The sequence below is a fragment of the Anolis carolinensis genome, chromosome 2, assembly GCF_035594765.1.
Source record: "Anolis carolinensis isolate JA03-04 chromosome 2, rAnoCar3.1.pri, whole genome shotgun sequence".
Lineage (NCBI taxonomy): Eukaryota > Metazoa > Chordata > Lepidosauria > Squamata > Dactyloidae > Anolis > Anolis carolinensis.
This window is the reverse complement of record NC_085842.1, coordinates 166,244,363-166,269,242: the sequence shown is the minus strand read 5'-3', so window position 1 is coordinate 166,269,242 and position 24,880 is coordinate 166,244,363. Positions and strand designations below refer to the sequence as shown.

The following is a 24,880-nucleotide window of genomic DNA, read 5'->3' as shown; positions in this document are numbered from 1 at the left end:
CAGAAGAGAATGGACTATGATTCTTGCATATTTGTGTGTGTGTATGAGTATATCACATTACTGTGAATACATATGTATATGTATTATATATATATTCATTATATGTAACTGAAAATACCAAACAATTCATGCATTTACAGGGGTTACATGAATAAGAGTCAACCTTGTATTTTGATTAAACTTTGGCCAGAAACATATCACACAATCACACTGAAGGATCTAGAGAGGCCTACAAGCACTTCGGGGGGTGGGGAGCTGTTGTTTAGGAGCATGGGTAAATGAAACCATGGATATCAAATGTGTGGCTAAGTGGGTTGGGCAAAACAACCCTATGAGTACTGAAAATAGTAATATGATCTTCTATATTATAGATTTTTCTGGGAGGATTCCCAGAAAATGAATATGATATCCTGTCCATGAAGTCTTAACAGATCATCAAATGTTTCCATGTGTATATTTTTACATCAAAATCCTTTGTGAAAGTCTTTCTGCAGAAGGAAATGTAACACAACACAGAACCTACACTAACACAGAGATCTCTATCTAGAGATCATAATGGCCTAGGGAATGAATTATCCATGTCTTCATTTTGAATAACATATTCAGTACACTATGAAAATGATGGCAGAGGAAGGGATTATGTTAATGGCAGAAGTGTAGTTATTGTCCAACTACTGTTTAGCTAAATCCCTATACATATATGATCTCCTGCTTAACCTATAATCCATGCCAATTCTTTGGAATATTATAATCAATATACAGGAAACTACAGATAATTCATTTTCTCTTCCAAGATTAGAAGACTAAAATTTTGGACAAATGCATAAGTTCAGAAAAGGATATTTGGGAAGTGCATCCAAAGAATTAAATTAAACTAGGATTACAGGAGAGAGCATTCTTGAGTGTGTGTGCCTTCGTCACCTGTCATCTTATGATGACCTCATGAATTTTCTTAGACAGGAAATACTCGGATATTTTGCCAGTTGTTTTCCTCTGAAATATAACTTACAGCATCTGGTATTTATTGGCAGTCTGCCATCCTAGTATGAACTGGGGCTGAATTCTTAAAGAACTCATTATGTACTACTGTTGATCTCTTCATAAAACACAAAAAAATCACTAAATATGTTCTTCTCCATAATCAACAGGAAAATAACCAATGCAATTTTAATTTGGGGGGAAGTAGGAACATCAAAGAAATCAAAGAACAGTTAGATGAACATCTATTCTGGATTGGTTGGTGAAAAGCATTATTGAAGAATTAAGTATCTAAAAGGGAAAAACATGCTGAGGAAGAATCAATGTAGCTTCTGCAAAAATAATTTTTTCCTCTCAGACCACTTTTGCAATTTCCAGGGAATTAAACATATAAACAGTGATACTCCCTCAAAAATTAACTGAGCATCCAAAAAAAACATTTTGATACAGTTCTTCATTAAATGTCCCTACCTATACTTTAGAGCAGTGGTTCTCAACCTGGGGTAACCAGAGGTTTTTGGCCTTCAACTCCCAGAAATCCCAACAGCTGGTAAACTGGTTGGGATTTCTGGGAGTTGTAGGCCAAAAACATCTGGGCACCCCAGGTTGAGAACCACTGCTTTAGAGAAAAGGATGCCCAAGACTGCAATAAAAAAAGAATAATCCCAATAGAGGGAAGTAGGCAGCAGACAATTAATGGTTTTGACCAGAATCATTTCTATTGAATAGAGGTAGGGACCCTAGGGTGCAAATGTCTATGGATCATGGGATACAGAACTTGAAGATACCCAAAAAACAGTTACTGTGGGAGTCTACAAGAGATGACACAGCCTTTATCCCCTTTGCATTAGAGTATCTGGTTATCCATGGCTGGGGAAAAACCCCACTCGATTAGTCAGACCTTTGATCTAATTCAGCAGAGCACGCCTTATGCTCTTCATAGAACCAGAGCATGGAAGACTTATTTTGGAGGGGGCAACAATTCCTAAAACTCAGCAGCTATCATACTAGCTAGAGAACTGTACACTAAAAAATAATTTTCAAACGTTCGATTCTAAACAATGCTTTACACCGGCCATTCTATGCTAATGGCTCAACATTAGCAACTCCCGGGTAAACCCACACACTTTGAATCTCACAGCCAATGCCAAGTTGGCAGTATGGGGCTACATCCTTGTCTTGCATAACTCAAAACACTCTCCCTACTAATCGGATAACTGACTGTTATGGAACTGAAAATCCCTGCTAATATTCTGGAGTCCACAGAAGAGACTCTGGACTAACCTTTGGCCCACAAAGCCACGTTGAGAAGGCTGAACTCTCTGCCCTCCTTCCTCTCCCTAGCAAGAGATGCCAGGAATCTCTCGGCTTCTCAGTCCTATCCTATCATTAATACACTATATGGGTGGTTATCACTGGGCAGAGATACAACCACAAATAAAGATGTAATGTATGATGTTACCATCTAGAACTTTACCCAGCAACTGGAAACTGAGCTGCCAGGACATCAGCTGTCAAAATGCAGCTCTCAGCAAACACCCAAGAATTCTTGGTCTAGTTCTGGAAATGATACAGCAGAGTCCTCGTTTAAAATATGGGGTCAGAACAGGATAACATTCCCATGCAAGTCCAGCAAACAGACTGTCCTCTCATAATGAAAACAACACAGATTTAGAAAGCAGGTAAGGCAAGCCAGACCGTGGAGCAGGGTGCAAGCTCATCTGTCTCTGCTAAGGATGAACTATATTGATGCAGTCCTAACACTGTGATGAGTTTTGCACACTTGCACATCTCATCAAGCTCCTAAAAATTAAAGGGTCTTTGTATGTGGATGTAGACAAGACCAGCAAAGGCAAGTACAGCTGTGCTTGTGCACATATACAAATTAGAATTTTTTTCTCAAGGTTAGAGAAAAGCTCTGGGGGCATGTAAACAGTTCTGTTGCATGCTCTTGTATCAATTAAAAAACTATTGCGCCCCACTCAAAAAACACTTGTCTGCAGATGTATATAGGCTTATTTATGCACACCACAGAGATTTTATATTTGCCCTTCCTCCATGGATCTCTGACAGTGCACATGGTGCTGCAAACAGAGATTGCCCATCTAAGTCCTGGATAAATCTGCTGCCCAATTCATTTTAAGAAAAACACTAATGCACACACACTACTACAACACACACACACACACACACACACACACACACACACACACACACACGGGACTCTTGAAGTATTAAGAAGTGCATGCAAGTTGCACCCAAGAACCCATTATGTCAGAGAACTATGACATAATCGGCACCAGATCAACCATTCCCATCTGGGTGGTGTCTTTTATTAAAACCACCAATTGTGTCCCCAATCACTGGCTCTGTTGCATGAAGCTAATAGGAGTTGTTGCCCAATCAACTAGAAGGCACACAATTAGTAAAGGCACAATGGAGACCATCTACTATGTTACATGTGAATATCATCCTTAACCAAGTGACACAAGGCTACACCAGAAATTAACAATCTGTCTTTCTCCATTTGAGAGGCAATCTAGAATTACTACTTAAGACATTTTAGATCGTTAAGATCACAAAGTCCACAGACCTGTGAGTGCACAAACAAACAGCATACTATCACACATAGAATACAGCAGTGTAGCTGATAAAGCATCAACATGTCTCAAGGTGAAATAAAATATTTCTTGATGGGAATATGGCCATGAAAAAGAAGGTGGCCCAACTCTCTACTCAGTTGCAATGTTTATTCAAAAGCCTTGGTTGCATCACTTCCCACAGTATCAATTCGATATTTATTATTTTAGGCTTAACTAAGTTATTGGTGTGGTCTCCAATACATTTAAAAAGAATACATTGGTTATTACTATAGCAAAGATAAAGGAACCATTCTGAGACATATCAAGCAAAGAGCAAAACAACAAAATTAGCAGTTTCTTAATAACTGGTAAATTAAGTTGTTGAGAAGTCAAGAACTGTCCTCAGAACTTGTTGGAGAAGGAGTAAGATACTAATATTGCAAAATTTGGAGAAGAGAAAATCCTAGTCTGATAATTAAGACAAAGCAGTTGTCAGAGAGGCCTGGAAGGTTGGGGGGGGGGGGGGGAGGAATTGGTTGAATTGGCTGAAAATGATTACAACTCCAATTTAGCAATTTGCCTCAAATTAAACCCCCTCTTATCTGGCTACTGGATCCCTATTTATGGGTGGAAACTTGACCCAAATCCCACTAATACAACGAGTCTGCTCTCCCCAAGACTAGAGATGCATCTATACCAGTGTTTCTCAAACTGTGCTCCTCCAGAGGTTTTGGACTTTAGCTCCCACAATCCCTAACAGATGATAAGCTGGCTGGGATTTCTGGGAGTTGGAGTCCAAAACACCTGGAGGAGCACAGTTTGAGCAACACTGATCTATACAGTAGAATTAACAGTTTGATACTATTTCAACTGCCATAGCCCAATGCTACGAAATCCTGGGAGTTATAGCTTTATAAGACAAGGTGCTAGCAGTCTCTGCAAAAAAGTGCCGGTTCCTCCCCAAACTACAACTCCCAGGATTTGATAACATTATTAAATTATTATTTATACCCCACCTTTTCTCTCTAAAAAAAGACACTCAATGCGGCTTATAGCAAAAGCACTATTCCATGACAGTCAAAATATTATTATATTTATGTATACTCCACTTTATCTCTCTCGAAGGGGACTCAAAGCGTCTTAACATAAAAGTATTAGTATACAATTTAAAGTATACAAACATACATATATTAAAATAAAATAAAATATAAACAGTGTTAAAAAATTCACAGTTAAAAACTATTCAACGATATTCAACGCATTTTCAATTTAAAACCACAAAGGTGCCAGTCAGCTCCTTGGTTCACTGAGAAGTTGGCGATGATGAAGCGGACGAGATGACTAGAGTACTGCTGGCCGAAGACTCGGCATGCATCTGACCAAGCACAGGCTAGAGCAGGGGTCCCCAAACTTTTTAAACAGAGGGCCAGTTCACGATCCCTTAGACTGTTGGAGGGCCGGACTATAGTTTAAAAAAAAAAACTATGAACAAATTCCTATGCACACTGCACATAACTTATTTTGAAGTTAAAAAACAAAATGGAAACAAATACAGCCTTAATGTTAATAATAATAATAAAGAGGGCTGGAAGAGACCCCTTGGGCCATTTAGTCCAACCCCCTTCTGCCTTTGTGCACCAAAAACACAAGCAAAGCACCCCTGACAGATGGCCACCAAGCTTCGATGTTAATAATAATAATAATAATAAAAGAGGGTTGGAAGAGACCCCTTGGGCCATTTAGTCCAACCCCCTTCTGCCTTTGGGCACCAAAAACACAAGCAAAGCAACCCTGACAGATGGCCACCAAGCTTCGATGTTAATAATAATAATAATAATAAAAGAGGGTTGGAAGAGACCCCTTGGGCCATTTAGTCCAACCCCCTTCTGCCTTTGTGCACCAAAAACACAAGCAAAGCACCCCTGACAGATGGCCACCAAGCTTCGATGTTAATAAATAATAATAATAATAATAATAATAATAAAAGAGGGTTGGAAGAGACCCCTTGGGCCATTTAGTCCAACCCCCTTCTGCCTTTGGGCACCAAAAACACAAGCAAAGCAACCCTGACAGATGGCCACCAAGCTTCGATGTTAATAATAATAATAATAATAAAAGAGGGTTGGAAGAGACCCCTTGGGCCATTTAGTCCAACCCCCTTCTGCCTTTGTGCACCAAAAACACAAGCAAAGCACCCCTGACAGATGGCCACCAAGCTTCGATGTTAATAAATAATAATAATAATAATAATAATAATAATAATAAAAGAGGGTTGGAAGAGACCCCTTGGGCCATTTAGTCCAACCCCCTTCTGCCTTTGTGCACCAAAAACACAAGCAAAGCAACCCTGACAGATGGCCACCAAGCTTCAATGTTAATAATAATAATAATAATAATAATAATAATAATAATAATAATAATAATAATAAAGGGGATTGGAAGAGACTCCTTGGGCCGGATAAATGGCTTTGATGGGCCGCATGTGGCCCCCGGGCCGTAGTTTGGGGACCCCTGGTCTAAAGTTAGGCTTCCATAAGATCTTAAGATACTTTAGACCAAGGACCTAATCTGATGGATCTTCATGTTCTTTGGAAACATCCTGAGAATCAACATCAGAACTTTCTGAAGAAGTCTTGCCAAAATAAAGCTAAAATAAAATAAAATAAGGTCACCTTAGGGTTGCCAGAAGTCAAAGACAACTTCAAGGCACACAACAATAATACAGTATACTAGAAGCATAGTAGAGCTTAACTCCAGCATCTCCATGGGACAGAGAAGAGATTCTTATGATAAATGTTCTGTCTCTTTCAGGCTATGAGTGCAGCTGTCTGTTTTATGATTGATAGTGAGTATAAAATTATATTCTTTGAAATAACCTGCTCTTTTTTTTCTCTTGACAAATCCGTGTGAACATTTTCAATAATTATTTAGTGGCATTTGCTTGGCTTATTCCTTTTATAGGGGGTTTACCAGAGGATTTATAATGACAGATGTGTTTGAGCTATTTCCTTTATGATTGAAATAAGGATTTTTCAAATGCAGGCAGTCCCTGGGTTACGGACAAAATAGAGCCTCTGCTTGAGAACCACACTCATTTAGAGAATAAGGAGAAACTGCACATCCTTCTACGGGGTTCAGATAAAAACTCTATTTTAAAACTGACCCTTTTTACACAAAAAGCGCTGGCCATCCGCGAGAAGATGGAAGCAGACAGCTGTGATATTAATGCCAATAACAAAATCCAAATTTAAAATTTTACTATGGACAAGCCACTAGTTTTACTTACCCTTGTCCCCGCTTATACCTTACCTAAAGGGAATAATTAATCTTAATTTTTAATCTTTTTATTCTGTACTTGCACAACTACCAAGGAGTGGGTTGGTAGGCTAGTAGGCCAGGATGCCTTGTTTTTACATGGTTTTACTGTTTTACATGATTTTACTGTATGTATGGGAAAGGGTGTACGTTTTGTATGTTTTACATGTTTTGATATGGTCAAAACTGACTAATCAATAAAGAGTTGTTGTTGACAGAATAGGTTCTGTAGGTTTGCTCTCAAGTTGAATTTTTCTGTGAGTCTGAACAGGTACATTTTAAATGTAACTCCAGCCATTTTTTAAAAGTTTTGGATGGCATAAAGAAGGATTAACGTCCCTGTAGCATTTCTTTTGCTGTCTGTGCCTCTGTTCAGAAGATTTCACTTCATTTTCTGTCCCTGTGAGAATTGGATTTTGAAAATTTTGGCTTGTTTTGAAAACAAGAATTGGTGAGAAAACTTCAGTGGAAAGACGTTTCCTCCAGGATAACTCTTTCAGGAGTGTATTTCCCTTCCAAGGGATAGATTTCTCTCACTTCCTGTGGTCTCACCTCTGTTCTTGACTAGGAGTCATTTGTAAGTCGGGTGCCTGTAACTTGAGGATTGTCTGTGGAGTATTAAAGAACCATGGGTGACATAGTAGAAGAGAGAGCATGGTTTTGTAACAGTCTACTTAGAAGCAGAAATGGGTAGACTCAAAGTCTACCCATTTCAGTGAAATAATATTTTATATCTTCTGCAAATGTGGTATCAGTGGTTGTGACATACACTGGGGGGAAGTCTCAGTGTCCTTTTCCAAACTGTTTTGCAGCCTCTGTGCAGCCAACCCTGGAATTTTGCCGTAAACTTGACAGCATTGTTGGACCTCAGCTCACCGTATTAGCTTCAGACATATGTGAACAATACAACATCAACAAGAGGATTTCAGGGTTCGTACTATCTTTCTGTCTGTTTCAAAATGTCTGCCAGTAAATAGGAGCCAGCAATTTCAAAACTGGCTACAATATTTAAAAAAAGTGTTTTAAAAGAGCATTCATTTTGTCATCCCATGAGGTTTGGTACAGATAAACATGAGCCCTTTTGTGGAGACACTTGCCAGACTACCGTATATACTTGAGTATAAGCCAACTCGAATATAAGCCGAGGCACCTAATTTTACCACAAAAAACTGGGAAAACATTGACTCCAGTATAAGCCGAGATACCAATAAAATTACATTAATTGAGGCATCAGTAATTTAAATGTTTTTGAATCTTTACATCAAACTGTAATTTAAGTTATGACTGTTCAACTCTGATTAAATCATTATTTTCATCTTCTTCAATGTAAATGTGCTTATGTATCCTTTTAATAATAAACTGAAATAATAAATGTAATAATAATAATAAATGCAGTAAAATAATGACTGTAATAGAGTAAAATAATAAATGTATTAATAATAAAAATAGAGTAAAATAAATGTAACAATAATAGAGTAAAATAATAAATGTAATAATAATAATTAATAGAGTAAAATAATAAACGTAACAATACCAATAATAATAGAGAAAAATAATAAACTTATAATATATACTTGAGTATAAGCCAACCTGAATATAAGCCCACCAGGACCCTCACCCGAGTATAAGCCGAGTATAGGACTGGGCTGTGGTGCAGGCTGGAAAGCAAGCCAGCTGCAACAAATCAACAAATCACTCTGACCAAGAGGTCATGAGTTCGAGGCCAGCCCAGTGCCTGCGTCTTGTCTCTGTCTCTGTTCTATTGTCATGGCATTGAATGTTTGCCTTTATGTGTGCAATGTGATCCGCCCTGAGTCCCCTTCGGGGTGAAAAGGGCGGAATGTAAATGCTGTAAATAAATAATAAATTTTTAAAAATTCAGTCCTAAAAAAGGGCTGAAAAACTAGGCTTATACTCGAGTATATACAGTATGTGGCACAGCTTTGTCTTCCTCTTCCTTCTCCTAGCCAGGATATTGTCTCCTTCCCCCTGCCCATAATAAATGGCAGATAAGGAGGGATGAAGCCTCTGTTCATCATGATAGTTTACATACTGACCGGAGGAAACATTGGAAATCCCACAATTATATCAGCTCTTGTCTGCTGAAGGATAGCAAAGGTAGATTTCCTTGGTTGGTTTCATTCTTATCCCAGGTCTGGAGACCAAGAGATCAAAAGCAATGGGAGAGAGCCAGGCTGCAGAGATCTCCATTGCCCTATGAATTTTCCAAGATATGTTTCCTAGGGAAGCAAAGGACTCCCAAGAGAAAGATTATACAGAATCCTTCCCTTCTGCCCCACATGATCACGTGGTAGAATCTGGTGAGAAGCATGCGGTCTTCACTGGTGTGGCACGGGATAGCATGGGATGAAACTCAACAGGGAAGAGGTCAACACATTTGCCTCCTGGTTGGATACTGAACTGATAGAGGGGTTCAGCTTTTCCTGGGAAATATCTGTAGCTCGTGAAACAAGGTGATGCCTTCTATCCTGGGATTCTTCACTGATCCTGCTGCCAGATCCTATAGCAAACGGATGGGATAGACCAGGGGTCCCCAAACTTTTTAAACAGGGGGCCAGTCCATGGTCCCTCAGACCGTTGGAGGGCCGGACTAGAGTTAAAAAAAAAAACTATGAACAAATTCCTATGCACTCTGCATATGCCTCATTTTGAAGTAAAAAAACAAACAAAACAGGAACAAATACAGCCTTGATGATGATGATGACAACAACAACAACAAAGAGGGTTGGAAGAGAGCCCTTGGGCCACTAAGTCCAGCCCCCTTCTGCCTTTGTGCGCCCAAAGCACAAGCAAAGCAACCCTGACAGATGGCCTCCCAACCTCAATGTTAATAATAATAATAATAATAATAATAATAATAATAAAGAGGGTTGGAAGAGACCCCTTGGGCCATTGAATCCAACCCCCTTCTGCCTTTGTGCACCAAAAGCACAAGCAAAACACACCTGACAGATGGCCACCCAGCCTCAATTTTAATAATTTTAATAATAATAATAAGGGTTGTAAGAGAAGAAGAAACCCCTTGGGCCATTTAGCCCAACCCCCTTCTGCGCTTGTGCTATGGGGGCCGGATAAATGGCTTCGATGGGCCACATCCGGCCCCCGGGCCTTAGTTTGGGGACCCCTGGGCTAGAGCCTCACTTAAGGCCTACTCCGCGGCTAGAAGGGCAGCTAGAAAGTCTTTCTCGACTGCCCGCATTGCATCTTCAACAAATAGACCTACTGAATTGTTTACGGGTAGTCCTGAGGAGGAGGAGTCCCCATACGATCTGACAACTCAATGTGGCGACACCTGTCTGTCCAGTTCTGATGGATTTGTTCAGCTTGAGGATGTCGACAAGATCCTTGGAGCAGTGTGAACGACCACATGTGCTCCAGGCCCTTGCCCCTCCCGTCTTATCAAACTTGCCAGCGGGGGATTAGCAGAGTGGTTTGCGATTATAAATGCCTCGTTGGATCAGGGACATTGAACAGCAAATCTAAAACAGGCAATTGTGAGACCAGTGCTGAAACAGACATCCCTTGATTCCTCGATACTGAGCAATCACCGGCCAATTTCTAATCTTCCCTTTTTGAGCAAGCTCCAGGGATTCTTGGATGAAACCAATTATCTAGATCCATCGCGATTTGGTTTCAGGATACAGAGACGGCTTTGGTCACCTTGATGGATGACCTCTGCAGAGAACTAGACAGGGGGAGTAGGTCCTGGGACATCTCAGCCGCTTTCGATACCATTGACCATGGCATCCTTCTGGGATGGCTGTCTGGAATGGGTCTTGGGGGCACTGCTCTGCAGTGGCTCTGCTCCTTCATGGAAGATCATACCCAGTTGGTAAAGCTGGAAGATACCTACTTGAACCCCTGGCCTGGCCATTGACCTGTGGGGTTCCGTAAGGTTCCATTCTATCTCCCATGCTTTTCAACATCTACATGAAACCACTGAGTGAGGTAATCCGGAGTTTTAGAGTTCAGTGCCATCTCTACGTGGATGACACTCAACTCTACTACACTTTTGCACCAGATTCCAAGGAAGCCCCCCAGATCCTGGACCAGTGCCTGGCCCATTTGATGGACTGGATGAGGGCTAACAAACTGAAGTTTAACCCAGATAAGACAGAGATCATCCTGGTCAGTTGTGAAGCCGATTGGGGTATAGGGTGGCAAGCTGTGCTCGATGGGGTTACACTCCTCCTGAAAACGCAGGTCCACAGTCTGGAGATCCTCCTGGACTCTATACTGGCGCTTGATTCTCAGGTGTCAGCGGTGGCTGGGAGGGCCTTTGCACAGTTAAAACTTGTGCGCCAGCTGCAACTATACCTCGAGAAGGCTAACTTGATCATGGTAGTCCACACCTTATTTACATCAAGGCTGGATTCCTGCAATGCACTCTACGTGGGACTGCCTTTAAAGACGGCCTGGAAACTAAAACTGGTGCAAAGGTTGGCAGCCAGGTTGCTAACTGGAGCAAATTATACGGAGCAAACGACACCCCTATTAAAACAGCTCCACTGGCTGCAGATAAGTTTCTAGTTCCAATTCAAAGTGCAGGTAATCACCTATAAAGCCCTAAATGGTCAGGACCCTGCCTATCTTTGTGACCGCATCTTCCCCCCACCCTCATATACCTGCGTGAGTGTTAAGATCTGTCAGGGAGGCCCTCCTCGTGGTCCCACCACTGTCACAAGCACAGTTGGGATAGAGCTTTCTCGGTGGTGGCCCCTGGTTTTGGGATGCCCTCCCCAGGGAGATTAGGCAGGCCTCCATCCTGGAGGAAATAGAAAACTTGGATGTTTAGGCAAGCCTTTGAGAATGTCTAGCCCAATGGACCGCAATTAAGATACAGCACAGCACTTTCACCCATGCCCTTGTCCCTTAGCTACAACTTGCACTATCCCTTTCCTGTCTTCTTGTCTACAGTTGTCTGTGTTATTACAACAGTTGACACTATAGGTTATTGGGTGCTGTTCTGAGTTCAAACTGTTGTTTTAATACTACTGGTTTTATTTTGTGTTTATTTTATACTTTGTTTTAGGCACTTTGTGCCATATGTAAGCCGCCCTGAGTCCCTTCAAGGAGATGGGGCGGAGTACAAAAATAAAGTTATTATATTATTATCATTATAAAGTGCATTTCTTCTACAATACAGAAAGCACAATATTTAGCAGAGGAGCCTGGTGATCTTGTAAAACCACAACCACCAGGGTTCATACCCTGTTTCCCCTAAAATAAGACATCCCCAGAAAATAAGACCTAGTAGAGGTTTTGTTGAATTGCTAAATATAAGGCCTCCCCCGAAAGTAAGACCTAGCAAAGTTTGTGTTTGGAAGCATGCCCAATGAACAGAACACCAGAGCATGCAGGATCGGTAAATGTACGTACCAGAAGATCAGCTGCTGTCCTCCCATCCTTTTTGCCTTGTTTTTTTAAATTATGTTGCACTTTGAAATGGTCATATGACTGGTCAAACAAATAAATTATTATTATTATTGTAATGGCAATTATGATTATTTTTTCCACTACACCTAATGTTCAACAATAAATGTGAATTCTTCTTCATGGAAAAATAAGACATCCCCTGAAAATAAGACCTAGAGCATCTTTGGGAGCAAAAATTAATATAAGACACTGTCTTATTTTCGGGGAAACACGGTAGCAATGAGTTCAAATTGCAGGAAAAGATGGCTCTACAAAGCAAACAACAGGGGCAGTGCCAGTAATGAGCTAGGACAGTGAAAGTAAGCGCAGTGTCCAAACAGGCTCATATGAGGAGATGCGGTTAGCCAGGTAGTCTGGACCCGAACCGTTTAGGGCTTTAAAGATAACAACCAGCACTTTAAAGTGGTGCCAAACTGCATTAACGGCATTAATTATAGGCTGTAGAGATGCATTCAAAGAAGTGAATGTAGTAGGCTTCAGGTTCTTTGGGTGAGAAGACAACCTTGTGATCCAGAGATGAGGCTGATGGGAGTAGAGCTGGAAGAGACCCCAAGTGCCATCTAGCCCAACCCCCTGCAAGCAGAGCCGGTCCTAGGTATTTTTCAAGTGTAGGCAAACAGAATTTTGGCACCCCCCCCCAAACCAATCACTGAAAAATAAAAACGTTGGATAAGTGAAAATATTGGATAATAAGGTGGGATTAAGGAAAAGCCTATTAAACATCAAATTACATTAAGATTTTACAAATTAAGCATCAAAACATCATGTTTTACAACAAATCAACAGAAAAAGCAGTCTTGACTGCGCCCCTGTATGTTTTGCGCCCCAAGCGACTGCTTAATTCGCCTCATTGTTGGACCAGCTCTGCCTGCAAGAAGCAGGAAAATCTCATTCAAAGCACCCCCGACAGATGGCCATCCAGCCTCTGCTTAAAAGCCTCCAAAGAAGAAGCCTCCACCACAGTTCGGGGCAGAGTTCCACTGCCGGACAGCTCTCACAGTCAGGAAGTTCTTCCTGATGTTCAGGTGGAATCTCCTTTCCTGTAGTTTGAAGCCATTGTTCCGCATCCTAGTCTTCAGGGCAGCAGCAAACAAGCTTGCTCCCTCCTCGCTGTGACTTCCCTTCACATATTTGTACATGGCTATCATGTCTCCTCTCAACCTTTCTGCAGGCTAAACATACCCAGCTCTTTAAGCCATTCCTCATAGCGTTTGTTCTCCAGACCCTTGATCATTTTAGTTGCCCTCCTCTGGACGCTTTCCAGCTTGTCAACATCTCCCTTCAATTGCAGTGCCCAGAACTGGACACAGTATTCCAGGTTTGGCCTGACCAAGGCAGAATAGAGGGGTAGCATGACTTCCCTGGATCTAGATGATATACCCCTATTTATGCAGGCCAGAATCCCATTGGCTTTTTTCACCGCCGCATCACATTGTAGGCTCATGTTTAACTTGTTGTCCACGAGGACTCCAAGATCTGCTGTCGAGCCAGGCATTGTCCCCCATTCTGTATCTTTGCATTTCATTTTTTCCGCCTAAGTGGAGTGTCTTGCATTTGTCCCTGTTGAACTTCATTTTGTTAGTTTCAGCCCATCTCTCTAATCTGTTAAGATCGTTTTGAATTCTGCTCCTGTCTTCTGGAGTGTTAGCTATCCCTCCCAGTTTGGTGGTCTGCAAACTTGATGATCGTGCCTTCTAACCCTTCTAGCATAAAGGAACACATATTTAAAGGACCCCTGACAGATGGCCATCCTGCCTCTACTTAAAAGTGAAGTAGACTCCACTGTCAAGCAGCATGTCCTGTCAGGAAGTTCTTCCTAATGTATTGTCAAAGGCTTTCATGGCTGGAATCACTGGGTTGCCATGAGCTTTCCGTGCTATATGGCCATGTTCCAGAAGCATTCTCTCCTGACATTTTGCCCACATCTATGGCAGGCATCCTCAGAGGTGGTTAGGTTTGCTGGAAACTAGGTAAGTGGGGTTTATATATCTGTGGAAAGTATAGGGTGGGAGAAAGAACTCTTGTCTGTTTGAGGAAAGTGTGAATGGTTCAATTGGCCAGCTTACAGCATTCTCACCTCTGCAGGAGTCTACTGTATACCATTCAGATGTGGGCAAGTCTACATAAGGACCACAAAACACAGCAAACACAAACAAAAATCAAGGAACATGAAAGGCTCTACAGAATAACTCAACCAGAGAAGTCAGCCGTAGAAGAGAATTGGATGAACCAACCTGGACACAACACATTATTTGAGAACACGGAAATGTTGGACCACCATGTCAGACTACACAGAGAAGCCACTGAAATCCACAAGCACATGTGGACAATTTCAACAGAAAGTAGGAAACCATGAAAATGAGCAATATCTGGCTACCAGTATTTAAAAAAACTCTAAAATCAGGACAGTAAATAAAAACACAACACTCAGAAAAGAGGGGAATTCCAGACATGAAAGAATCAGGGCCAGCTAACACCTCTGAACAAAGGATTCCCACAGGCAGAAATCAGCCAGGTCTTAAAGCTAACAAGGTCATTAAATGCTAAATGATTCATTACCACATTCACAATTGCCTCCTACAGACAAGAGCTCTTTCTCCCACCCTGGACTTTCCAGATATACCGTATAAACCTCCCTTGCTTAGTTTCCAATAAACAGTACCTGACAACCTGAGGGGCTTGCCATAGATATGGGCGAAACATCAGGAGAGAATGCTTCTAGAACACGGCCAAACAGCCCAAAAGACTCACAGCAACTCAGTGATTCCAGTCATGAAAGCCTTCGACAACACAAAAAACAAACTTACCTCCCCCTCTCCTCCTCAGTGTGACATCCTTTCAGATATTTAAACATGGCTCTCATGCGGCCCTCCTTTTCTCTGAAGTAAACATACCCAAAGGGAGGGCCACTCTTGTGAAGTAAACATACCCACACTTGTTGCTCTCTTTAAGAAAGCCCCGCCGTGAAGCTTCCCCCTCAGCCCCTGACTCACAATGCACTCCCGGACCCTTTCGTGGAAGAGCTGCTCCCGGGCGGAGAGGGCGTCGTGCTCCGCGGCGTCCATGCCCCCCGGCCCCGCATGGCTGAAGGCTGGAAGGGCGGCTGGTAGAGGAGCCGGCGGAAGCAGGGAACGGGGCGCCCAGGCAGGACCCAGGGCCGCTGGAGCCACGCTGAGGGAAGGAAGGAAGGAACCACTGCTCCTCCTCCTCTTCCTTCCTGGGCCCGACTTCACTCGCCTCTCCTCACCGCGCCGCGTCCCATCGCGAGAGACGCCCAACGGCCCACCAACCGACCTACTTCTGAAGGCAGCCACGGGCAAAGGAAGGAGACAGGAGCAAACGTCCCTAGGCCCCGCCCCTCGGCGACGCGCACATCGTTGCGAGGAGGCGCGGCTTCCCATTCGCTTCCCCTGGAGGCCACGGCGCCACGTAATAGGCTGAGCTCCAAGTCCATTGTGGCGCCGCCAGCCACTCACAACGGGCGGCGAAAAGGCGGCCCTCGACATTTCACTGCATTGAGTGAGTCAGAGCGCGTTTCACGGATGTGGCATCGTTCGGAGTTGTTGTTTGCTGACGTAATAGCACTCTTTTCCAGAAGGGGCTTGTAAAAGTACAACTCCCAGCATCCCGTAGCATTGAGTAAGTGGTGTCAAGCTGCATTCATTCTGCAGTGTAGTACAGTAGAGTCTCACTTATCCAACACTCGCTAATCCAACATTCTGGATTATCCAACGCATTTTTGTAGTCAATGTTTTCAATATATCATGATATTTTGGTGCTAAATTCGTAAATACAGTAATTACTACATAGCATTAATGTGTGATGAACTACTTTTTCTGTCAAATTTGTTGTATAACATGATGTTTTGGTGCTTAATTTGTAAAATCATTACCTATTTTGATGTTTAATAGGCTTTTTCTTAATCTCTCCTTATTATCCAACATATTCACTTATCCAACATTCTGCCGGCCCGTTTATGTTGGATAAGTGAGACTCTACTGTAATAATAATAAAATTTATTGCAGCTGGCTGGTGAGCAGCCAGCTGCAATAAATCACTCTGACCAAGAGGTCATGAGTTCGAGGCCAGCCCATGGCGGGGTGAGCAATCGACAATTAAAAAAAAAAAATAGCCCCTGCTTGTTGCTGACCTGGCAACCCAAAAGATAGTTGCATCTATCAAGTAGGAAATTAAGGTACCACTTATAAAGTGGGGAGGCTAATTTAACTAATTTAAAAGGTAAGGTAAAGGTTTTCCCCTGACGTTAAGTCCAGTCGTGACCAACTCTGGGGGTTGGAGCTCATCTCCATTTCTAAGCCGAAGAGCCGGCGTTGTCCGTAGACACCTCCAAGGTCATGTGGCCGGCATGACTGCATGGAGCACCGTTACTTTCCCGCCGGAGCGGTACCTATTGATCTACTCACATTTGCATGTTTTTGAACTGCTAGGTTGGCAGGAGCTGGGGCTAACAGCGGCCGCTCATTCCGCTCCCGGGATTTGAACCTGGGACCTTTCGGTCTGCAAGTTCAGCAGCTCAGCGCTTTAACAAACTGCGCCACTACCAGGGCGCAGTGTGTTAATTTACGACTCCATAAAAATCATCCAGCCACCGTTGGAATGAGGAAGTGCCGTCGCAGTGGATGATGAAACAGCTGCTCCCCCTGTGGCCGGAATCGAACATCCCCTCAGGAGAAGGTTAAATTGCCTCTGCGTCTGTCTCTGTCTTTGTTCTATGTGTATATGGCATTGAATGTTTGCCTTATATGTATACAATGTGATCCGCCCTGAGTCCCCTTCGGGGTGAGAAGGGCGGAATATAAATACTGTAAATAAATAAATAAATAATAATAGGGTTGCTGTGAGTTTTCCGGCCTGTATGGCCATGTTCCAGAAGCATTCTCTCCTGACGTTTCGCCCGCATCTATGGCAGGCATCCTCAGAGGTTGTGAGGTCTGTTGGGAAACTAGGCAAGTGGGGTTTATATATCTGTGGAAGGTCCAGGGTGGGAGAAAGAACTCTTTGTCTGAGGCAAGTGTTAATGTAGCAATTGGCCACCTTGATCAGCATTGAATGGCCTTGCAGCTTCAAGGACTGTCTGCTTACTGCCTGGGGGAATTCTGAGGGAAGAGGGAAGAAGCCAAATAGCCTGCAAGTTAGCAGAACACCAAACCACATTTCTGGACTAATCCAACCAGCAGACTAATTCAACCAGTGAAGTCAGCCATGACAGAGCACTTGATGAACCAAGCTGGACACAGCATATTATTTGAGAACACAGAAATGCTCGACAAGCATGTGGACGATTTCAACAGAAACCATGAAAATGAACAAAATCTGGCTACCAGTATTTTAAAAACTCTAAAATCAGGACAGTAAATAAAGAACAACACTCGGAAGACAGGGGAATTCCAGACAGGAAACAATCAAGACTAGCTACCCCTTCCCAACGAAGGATTCCCCCAGGCAGGAAGCAGCCAAGCTTTGAAGCTGCCAGGCTTATCAATGTTAATCAAGCTGGCCAGTTGCAACATTCACACTTATGTCAAGCAGACAAGAGTTCTTTCTCCTACCCTGGACATTCCATAGATCTATAAACCCCACTTGCCCAGTTTCCAACCTCTGAGGATGCCTGCCATAGGTGTGGGTGAAGCGTCAGGAGACATTGCTTCTGGAACATGGCTAAACAGCCCGGAAAGCTCACAGCAACACAGTGATTCCAGCCATGAAGGCCTTTGACACCACAAGTCCATTATTTTTCAAAACCTGCTGACATCACCTCTTTTCTTAGTATCCAGTAGAATACAAGTGGATTCCATTCAGTATAGTTTTCTTCTGATTTCTTGATCGTAGCCTCTCTTCTGATTAATGACTGAGCCAAAGGAAAATTATGTCAATGTTTTCATTGCCTGCTTTGAAGTGATGGAAACCATCTGTGGTCATTATTTTTGTTTTCTTAATCTTCAGTCATAGCCTTAATACTAGACTAGCAGCCGTAGCCTCTTGTTAATATGATTAACGGGTATCTGGAACAAACTTCTCAGAAATGCTGCTGTATGCTTATTTTTCAGTCACCTGCAATAACGTAAAAATTACAGCATTGTTTCTGTTACGTTTAGATAATAAAGTCGCATAAAACCAAATGGGTAAGCGATAGCAGGAGAAACAATAAATAAAACCAACTCATATGAAACTGACAAGACAAATGTATGAAGTGCAGCATTAAAAGGCAAAAGGATGAGTAAATTTTTAAATTAAAAAAAAATCTTATTGCTTTGATCTTAACCAATAACATGCCAGTGTTAAAACCACCAGTTCTTTGAGGGTGCACCTACACTGTAGAATTAATGCAGTTTTACACCACTTTAGCTTCCATAGCCCAGAGCTATGGAATCTTGGGAGTTGCCGTTTTACAAGGTCTTTAACCTTCTCTGCCCAAGTGGGTTGGTTCCTCGCCAAACTATAACTCCCAGAATCTCATAGCATTGAGCCATGACAGTTAAAGTGGTTTGAAACTGCATTAATTCTACAGTGTAGATGCAAACTAAGAAACAGTTCTCATCTTCTGCAGAGAGATGAAACAGGCTTCTCTTAACAAACAATCCCATAGCATGGAGGAGGCCTCAGTCCTCAAAGGAACTGATTTTAATGTGTGCTAATGATGGAATAAGGATCAGAAGTTGTTTCTCATGTTAATACGGTTTATTTAGTCTTAATATAATGCAAGCGTGAACACTTTGGACTCTTCTGCTAGCCTCCTAACTCACAGAGTTTGACTGATGCATCTTGCACAACATTTACAAAAGTGATGAAACAGCTTCCCTTTCAGATGATGAAACAGCTCCCCTGGGAACAAAAAGTAATTCTTGTTTCAGTTTGTCTTTTGAAACAGAATTTGCGCAAGTTCCTTTCTCTGGGTCAATAGTAAGTCTTCTCTTTCTATGTCTGATTCATAAAAAGTTAGCAAATTTATATGCATTGAGGATCTGCCTTGATTTTGCAAAACATCTTATGGTTAGGCAATGAACTACAGTAGAGTCTCACTTATCCAACATAAACGGGCCGGCAGAACGTTGGATAAGCGAATATGTTGGATAATAAGGCGAGATAAAGGAGAAGCCTATTAAACATCAAATTAGGTTATGATTTTACAAATTAAGCACCAAAACATCATGTTATACAACAAATTTGACAGAAAAAGCAGTTCAATATGAAGTAATGCTACGTAGTAATTACTGTAGTTACGAATTTAGCACCAAACTATCATGATATATTGAAAACATTGACTACAAAAATGCGTTGGATAATCCAGAACGTTGGATAAGCGAATGATGGATAAGTGAGACTTTACTGTACTATAAAATGATCACAGGTGTTAGCTTTTAATGTTGTGACCCCAATTGGTAGAAACACAGAGGAATATCATGCCTATTCTCTCCCACAAGGAACTTTAACAAAAGAATGCCATTCAATAAATAATATTCAGTAGGTAGAGAATGGAAAAGAGGAATGACTGCTTCTAACAAGACCATGTATTTATACATGCTTATTCGAGGCAGAAAAACTGAAGAAAACAAAAAAATGTAAACATTTTCACATCCTCTTTGGAAACACTAGCTGGATCTATACAGTGTTCCCTCACTACTTCGCGGTTCACTTTTTGCGGATTCGCTATATCGCGGTTTTTCAATAAACTCTAAAAGACTATTATAAATCATAAAAATTACAATTTACAGCCTAAGGAAGTGAGGAAGGAGAAGCCAAAAGGAGAGAAAAGGAGCTCAAGTGGCAACAGAAGGAGAAGAAGGTGATTTATCAACACACAATTGGTTGATAAAGGCTTAAAATAGTATATAACTACTAAAATAATGTATAAATATTAAAATAAATATAGTGTCCCTACTTTGCGGATTTTCATTTATTGCGGGTGGTTCTGGAACCTAACCCCAGCAATAAGTGAGGGAACACTGTACTGCCATATAAGGCAGTTTGAAACAGTGTTATGTGGACAGTGTAGACCCATATAATGCAGTTTGAACTTTAATGAACTGCATTATATGGATCTACATTAATCATTCAAACTGCATTATATGTCTGTGGATCTAGCCTATGTGTTAGAAATTCCATGTACTATACATGGAGAGAAGCGCCACTCAATAAAGTCAATATTTTGAGGTACCACACACAAACTTGCATCTAAAATTCATGCAGTTTGACACTACTTTCACTGGAAGGGCTCAATGCAATGAAATAATGGAATTTGCAGTTTGGTGAGGCACTAGCCTTCTTTGGCAGAGAAGACTAAAAATCTAGTAAAATTACGACTCCCATGATTCCATAGCATTGAGCCATGGCAATTAAAGAACTGCATTAATTCTACAGTGTAGATAGCTCCAGAGAAAAGGAATTGCTAGCCTTGAGCCCCTTAATGTCCCTGTTTTCCAGTAGCTTATATTGAAACCAAGTCGGTTCAGGGCAGACACCACTTGCTAATGGAAAAGTCAGAGCCATAGCGGTTAGTATTCCAAAAGGAAGATTCTGCACTGGAAGGACCTGTCTGAGAGAGAGAGCTGATATTACTAGCCTTTCATCTTAGCAAAGTTCCTGTGTCCTGGACTTTGGCCTGGCAAATAACAGAGAAAAAGTATGGGATTAGTGTCCCTCCTGATACTGGTTAGGACCTCTGCCACCAGTGTTGCAGGATTAAGCAGAACATTCTGTAATAGAGATTGCTAGGTTGCAAAAACCTCCCTGGAATACAACCCCATAGAGCAGGGGTAGAAAAAGTGCACCTTGGGCCCTGCATGTCACCCCACGGCTGTTTTTTTTTGACCCCAGATATAAAAAATGTGGTTTTTACAGATATCCCTTGGTAACAGGGGAGACAACGTAACATACAATAGTCAATAGCTAGAACAAATGTTATCTGAACCTATATCGATAGCTGAAGGAGATAGGCGGCACCACCAGCTATCTTGCCTGCTCCAGTCCCAAAAATCTCATTTCCAAAGATTTAAAGATCATGAGGTGCAATTCCACATGGGGCCCATGCATATGCGGACGTGTGCCCACATGCACGCACACACAGAAATGGTAGACAAGGTCCCACAGCCACAACTGGCCTGGGACAGCCATAAGCTGGTTCTATGCTGTAATTAATGTAGTTTGACACCATTTTAACCTGTATGGTTAAATGCTATAGATTCATGGGAGCTGTACTTTTACAAGGTCTTTAGCCTTCTCTGCCAAAGAGTGCTGATGCTTCACAAAGCCATGGCCGTTAAAGTGATGTCAGACTGCATTAATTCTACAGTGTAGGTGCACCCATGGATGGGATCCCAAGAAGTAGATACTACAGATGACTTGCTTTTTGTCATTAATAACACTAAATATCGCTCTGGGTTTCAGCTAATTTCCAGATACAGATTATATAATATGCATGCCATTATATTGCCACGAAGACACTGCCCAGGCAACCAGCATCCTGTTTTCCTTATATTTTTAGGACAGTAGCTTATGATGACACATCTCCAGTAAGGTGTAATGGTTTGAGTGTTGGGCTATGCCTATGGAGACCAGGATCCCTGCTCGGTCATGCAAACACACTGGGTGACTTTTGACAAATCATACTCTCTCAGCCCCAGAGGGAGGCAAAGGCAAACCCCCTCTGAATAAATCTTGCCAAGTACTCCCTATGATAGGTTTGCCTTAGGGTTGCTGAAGGTAGGAAACAACTTGAAAGAGACAAAAAAGTTACAATAGCAGGTATCATTCCAGACCTGTTCTCCTTACCATTTTCAGGAATTGCTGTGTGCCTTCAAGCACTTCCTAATCTACAGTGACTCTCAAGGTGACTCTGTTATGTGATTTTCTTGACAAGATTTATTCATAGGGTGTTTGCCCTTGCTTTCTTCTGAAACGGAGAGAGGGTGACTTACCCAAGGTCACCCAGTGGGTTTCCAGGGCTGAGTAGCGATCCAAACATGAGTATCTAGACTAGAAAGGAGCCGCAGCGGCACAATGGGTTAAACCCTTGTGAACTGCTGACCTGAAGGTTGGGTTGCTGTACCTGAAGGTTGCCAGTTCGAATCCACGAGATGGGGTGAGCTTCCATCTGTCAGCTCTAGCTTGCGGGGACATGAGAGAAGCCTACCAGTAACACATCTGGGCGTCCCTTGGGCAACGCCAATACTCTCACACCAAAGCGTCTTGCAATATGTTCTCAAGTCGCTTCTCACACAATAAAAAAATATAGAGATTTGAATACAGAGAGAGAGAGAGAGATAGTGACATCTAGTGGTCTTGCAAGAGTTTTCAAAGAGCAGAAGGCTGTTGTCCAAAAAGTCAGGAGGACAGAAAAAATGTATTATCTCAAAAGACTTTTAGTTTGACATATGGAGTTTGAGATATGAACTGAATACTCTGTTATATGAGAACAGCTTTGAATACAGAGTATATTTCCTTGAATGTCATTTCAAGCCACTATGATTCTCCACAGACATTAAACTAATGTTGCGGCTAGCTAACTACTTGAACTTATTGATCCTTGCACTTCATTTTTCTTCAAGACCCAGAAAATGGGAAGCATCTAGTGCTTTAAACAAGCAAATAGTAAGCTCTTAATATATTGCTGTCCACTTACTTTTGATTCAATATGTTGCTTGCAAGGCAGCCTCAGAACTCTTAGGGTGCATATACTGTGGAATGAATGCATTTTTGTAATCAGAAGTGCATAAATCTGTATATAAATTCAATAAAAAATGTAAACATTTATAGGTCAAAGAAATGCAATGGAAAATACTGACAAAATGGTATAGAACCCCCCAGCAATTAGCCTAAATTATGAAAAGGACATCTAAATTATGTTGGCATGAATGCGGGGAAATGGGAACTTTTATTCATATATGGTGGGACTGTGCCAAGGTACAAGAATTCTGAAGGAAAATAAAGGGGGAAATGGAGGAATTATTAGGGCAAATAATAGGGTTGAATAAAAAACAGGTTTTTTTATACCCTGAAACTGGAAGGGGAAAGCAGCAGTAAAGGCTTGGACCACAAAACATAGCCGTGGCACAAGCTACTAGGATGGAAAGAGCATAAAAATTGCATACACAAAAATGGTATGAATATTTAGCAGACTATATGATTCAAGATTTTCCATTATGGATAGGAAAAATAAATATACTAATTGATACCCTGGGGGAAATGGGAATGGAAATGGGAAGAAACGATAGCCAAGGCTAAGGGCAACAGAAAATATAAGGAATTGAACCTGACTATCTTTATGATCAAACAAATAGAATAAATGATATAGGAAACGTATGACTGTTCTTGGAGGGAAGGGGTAAATGGGAGAGGGAAGGGAAAAAACAGGGAAAACAGTGGAAAAGGTATGGATATAAGTAGGGGACGAGTAAAGTATTGATATGGTGGAAACAATAGGTGACAATGGAAGAGAGTGAATGTATATTGAACTTTTTCCTCTTTGTTAAAATTGATATACATAGTATACGTCACCTTTGTTATCTTCTATATTTTCTCGTGAGGAAATGTGGTTATGTTGTACTCTACTTATACAATCCAAATTAAAATAAGCATAATTAATGCATTTTGACATCACTTTAAGTTCTATTGCTTTATGATAAGAGGAATCATTGCAAGTATAGGTTTAGCTTTCTGTGACAAAGAATGTTGGTGGCTCACCAAACTAAAACTTCCATCAATCCATCGTATTGAGCTATTGCAGTTATAGTGTTGGCAAGCTGCAAATGCAGCCTTTGTTCAGTAAACATCAATTTTGTTCTGCAGATTACATTGTTCCAGTTTTGTTCTGACAAAGCAGGGAACATTTCTAGGACTCCCTTTCTGCTCCTTCCAGTAAAAAAGTGATGAAATATTGCACCAAATATTGTCCTTGAGTCCCTGTGGAAGCTGCACAGACAATCAAGAAAAGAAATGACTGAAAACTTTTTATGTTAAATAATTTTATAAATGCAATGCATCTCCTGAAAGCTTTTAAGAGAGTGTTTACTATTTTTTGGATCAGAAAAAGGGTAACCAGGGAGACTAAAGGGTTGAGTGTCACAAAAGCAGTTTACAAAGACCACAGGCACCTCTAAGACCACACTGTTAAAAACATTGAATTTCTAAGCTCTTGGTCCAGAGCACAATCACATGCCATGATATGAAAACCTTAGTCCCTGAATGGCTGTATTTGCAGGGTTTTCAGACCCTCGGGGAATTTCTTTCTCTTGTTACCACCATGATCACAGGCCCCTTTGGTGAGGCATGGGATGGGGCATTCACTTAGTTATTGTTGAGGTTTTTAAATAAATGATTTCACACTTTTAAATATGAGATGGTGTTTTAATGTGATTTAATCATGTTTTGACATTTTTTGAATTCAAATTTCAATAGTATTGAATTGTAGCTTTTCGTAAGCCATTTTGGATCCTGTGCTGGGGGGAAAGCAGGATATAAATAAAATAAATTTGTTGCTCCCCCTCTGTTCAGCTCTGGAAATATTTTTTAATTCTAATCATAAAGCAGAT

General features: G+C 41.5%; 1 protein-coding gene across 1 annotated transcript in view; it reads right to left on the bottom strand.

Annotated features, from left to right (window-relative positions):
* lmbr1l (limb development membrane protein 1 like) overlaps positions 1–15,693 on the bottom strand; it is a 47,387-nt gene extending 31,694 nt beyond the window's left edge. The window contains exon 1 of the mRNA XM_008114412.3: positions 15,326–15,693. Coding sequence (XP_008112619.1) covers positions 15,326–15,397 — 72 coding nt within the window. The 5' untranslated portion in view covers positions 15,398–15,693. The remainder of the gene's footprint in view (positions 1–15,325) is intronic.
* Positions 15,694–24,880: the final 9,187 nt, after the last annotated feature.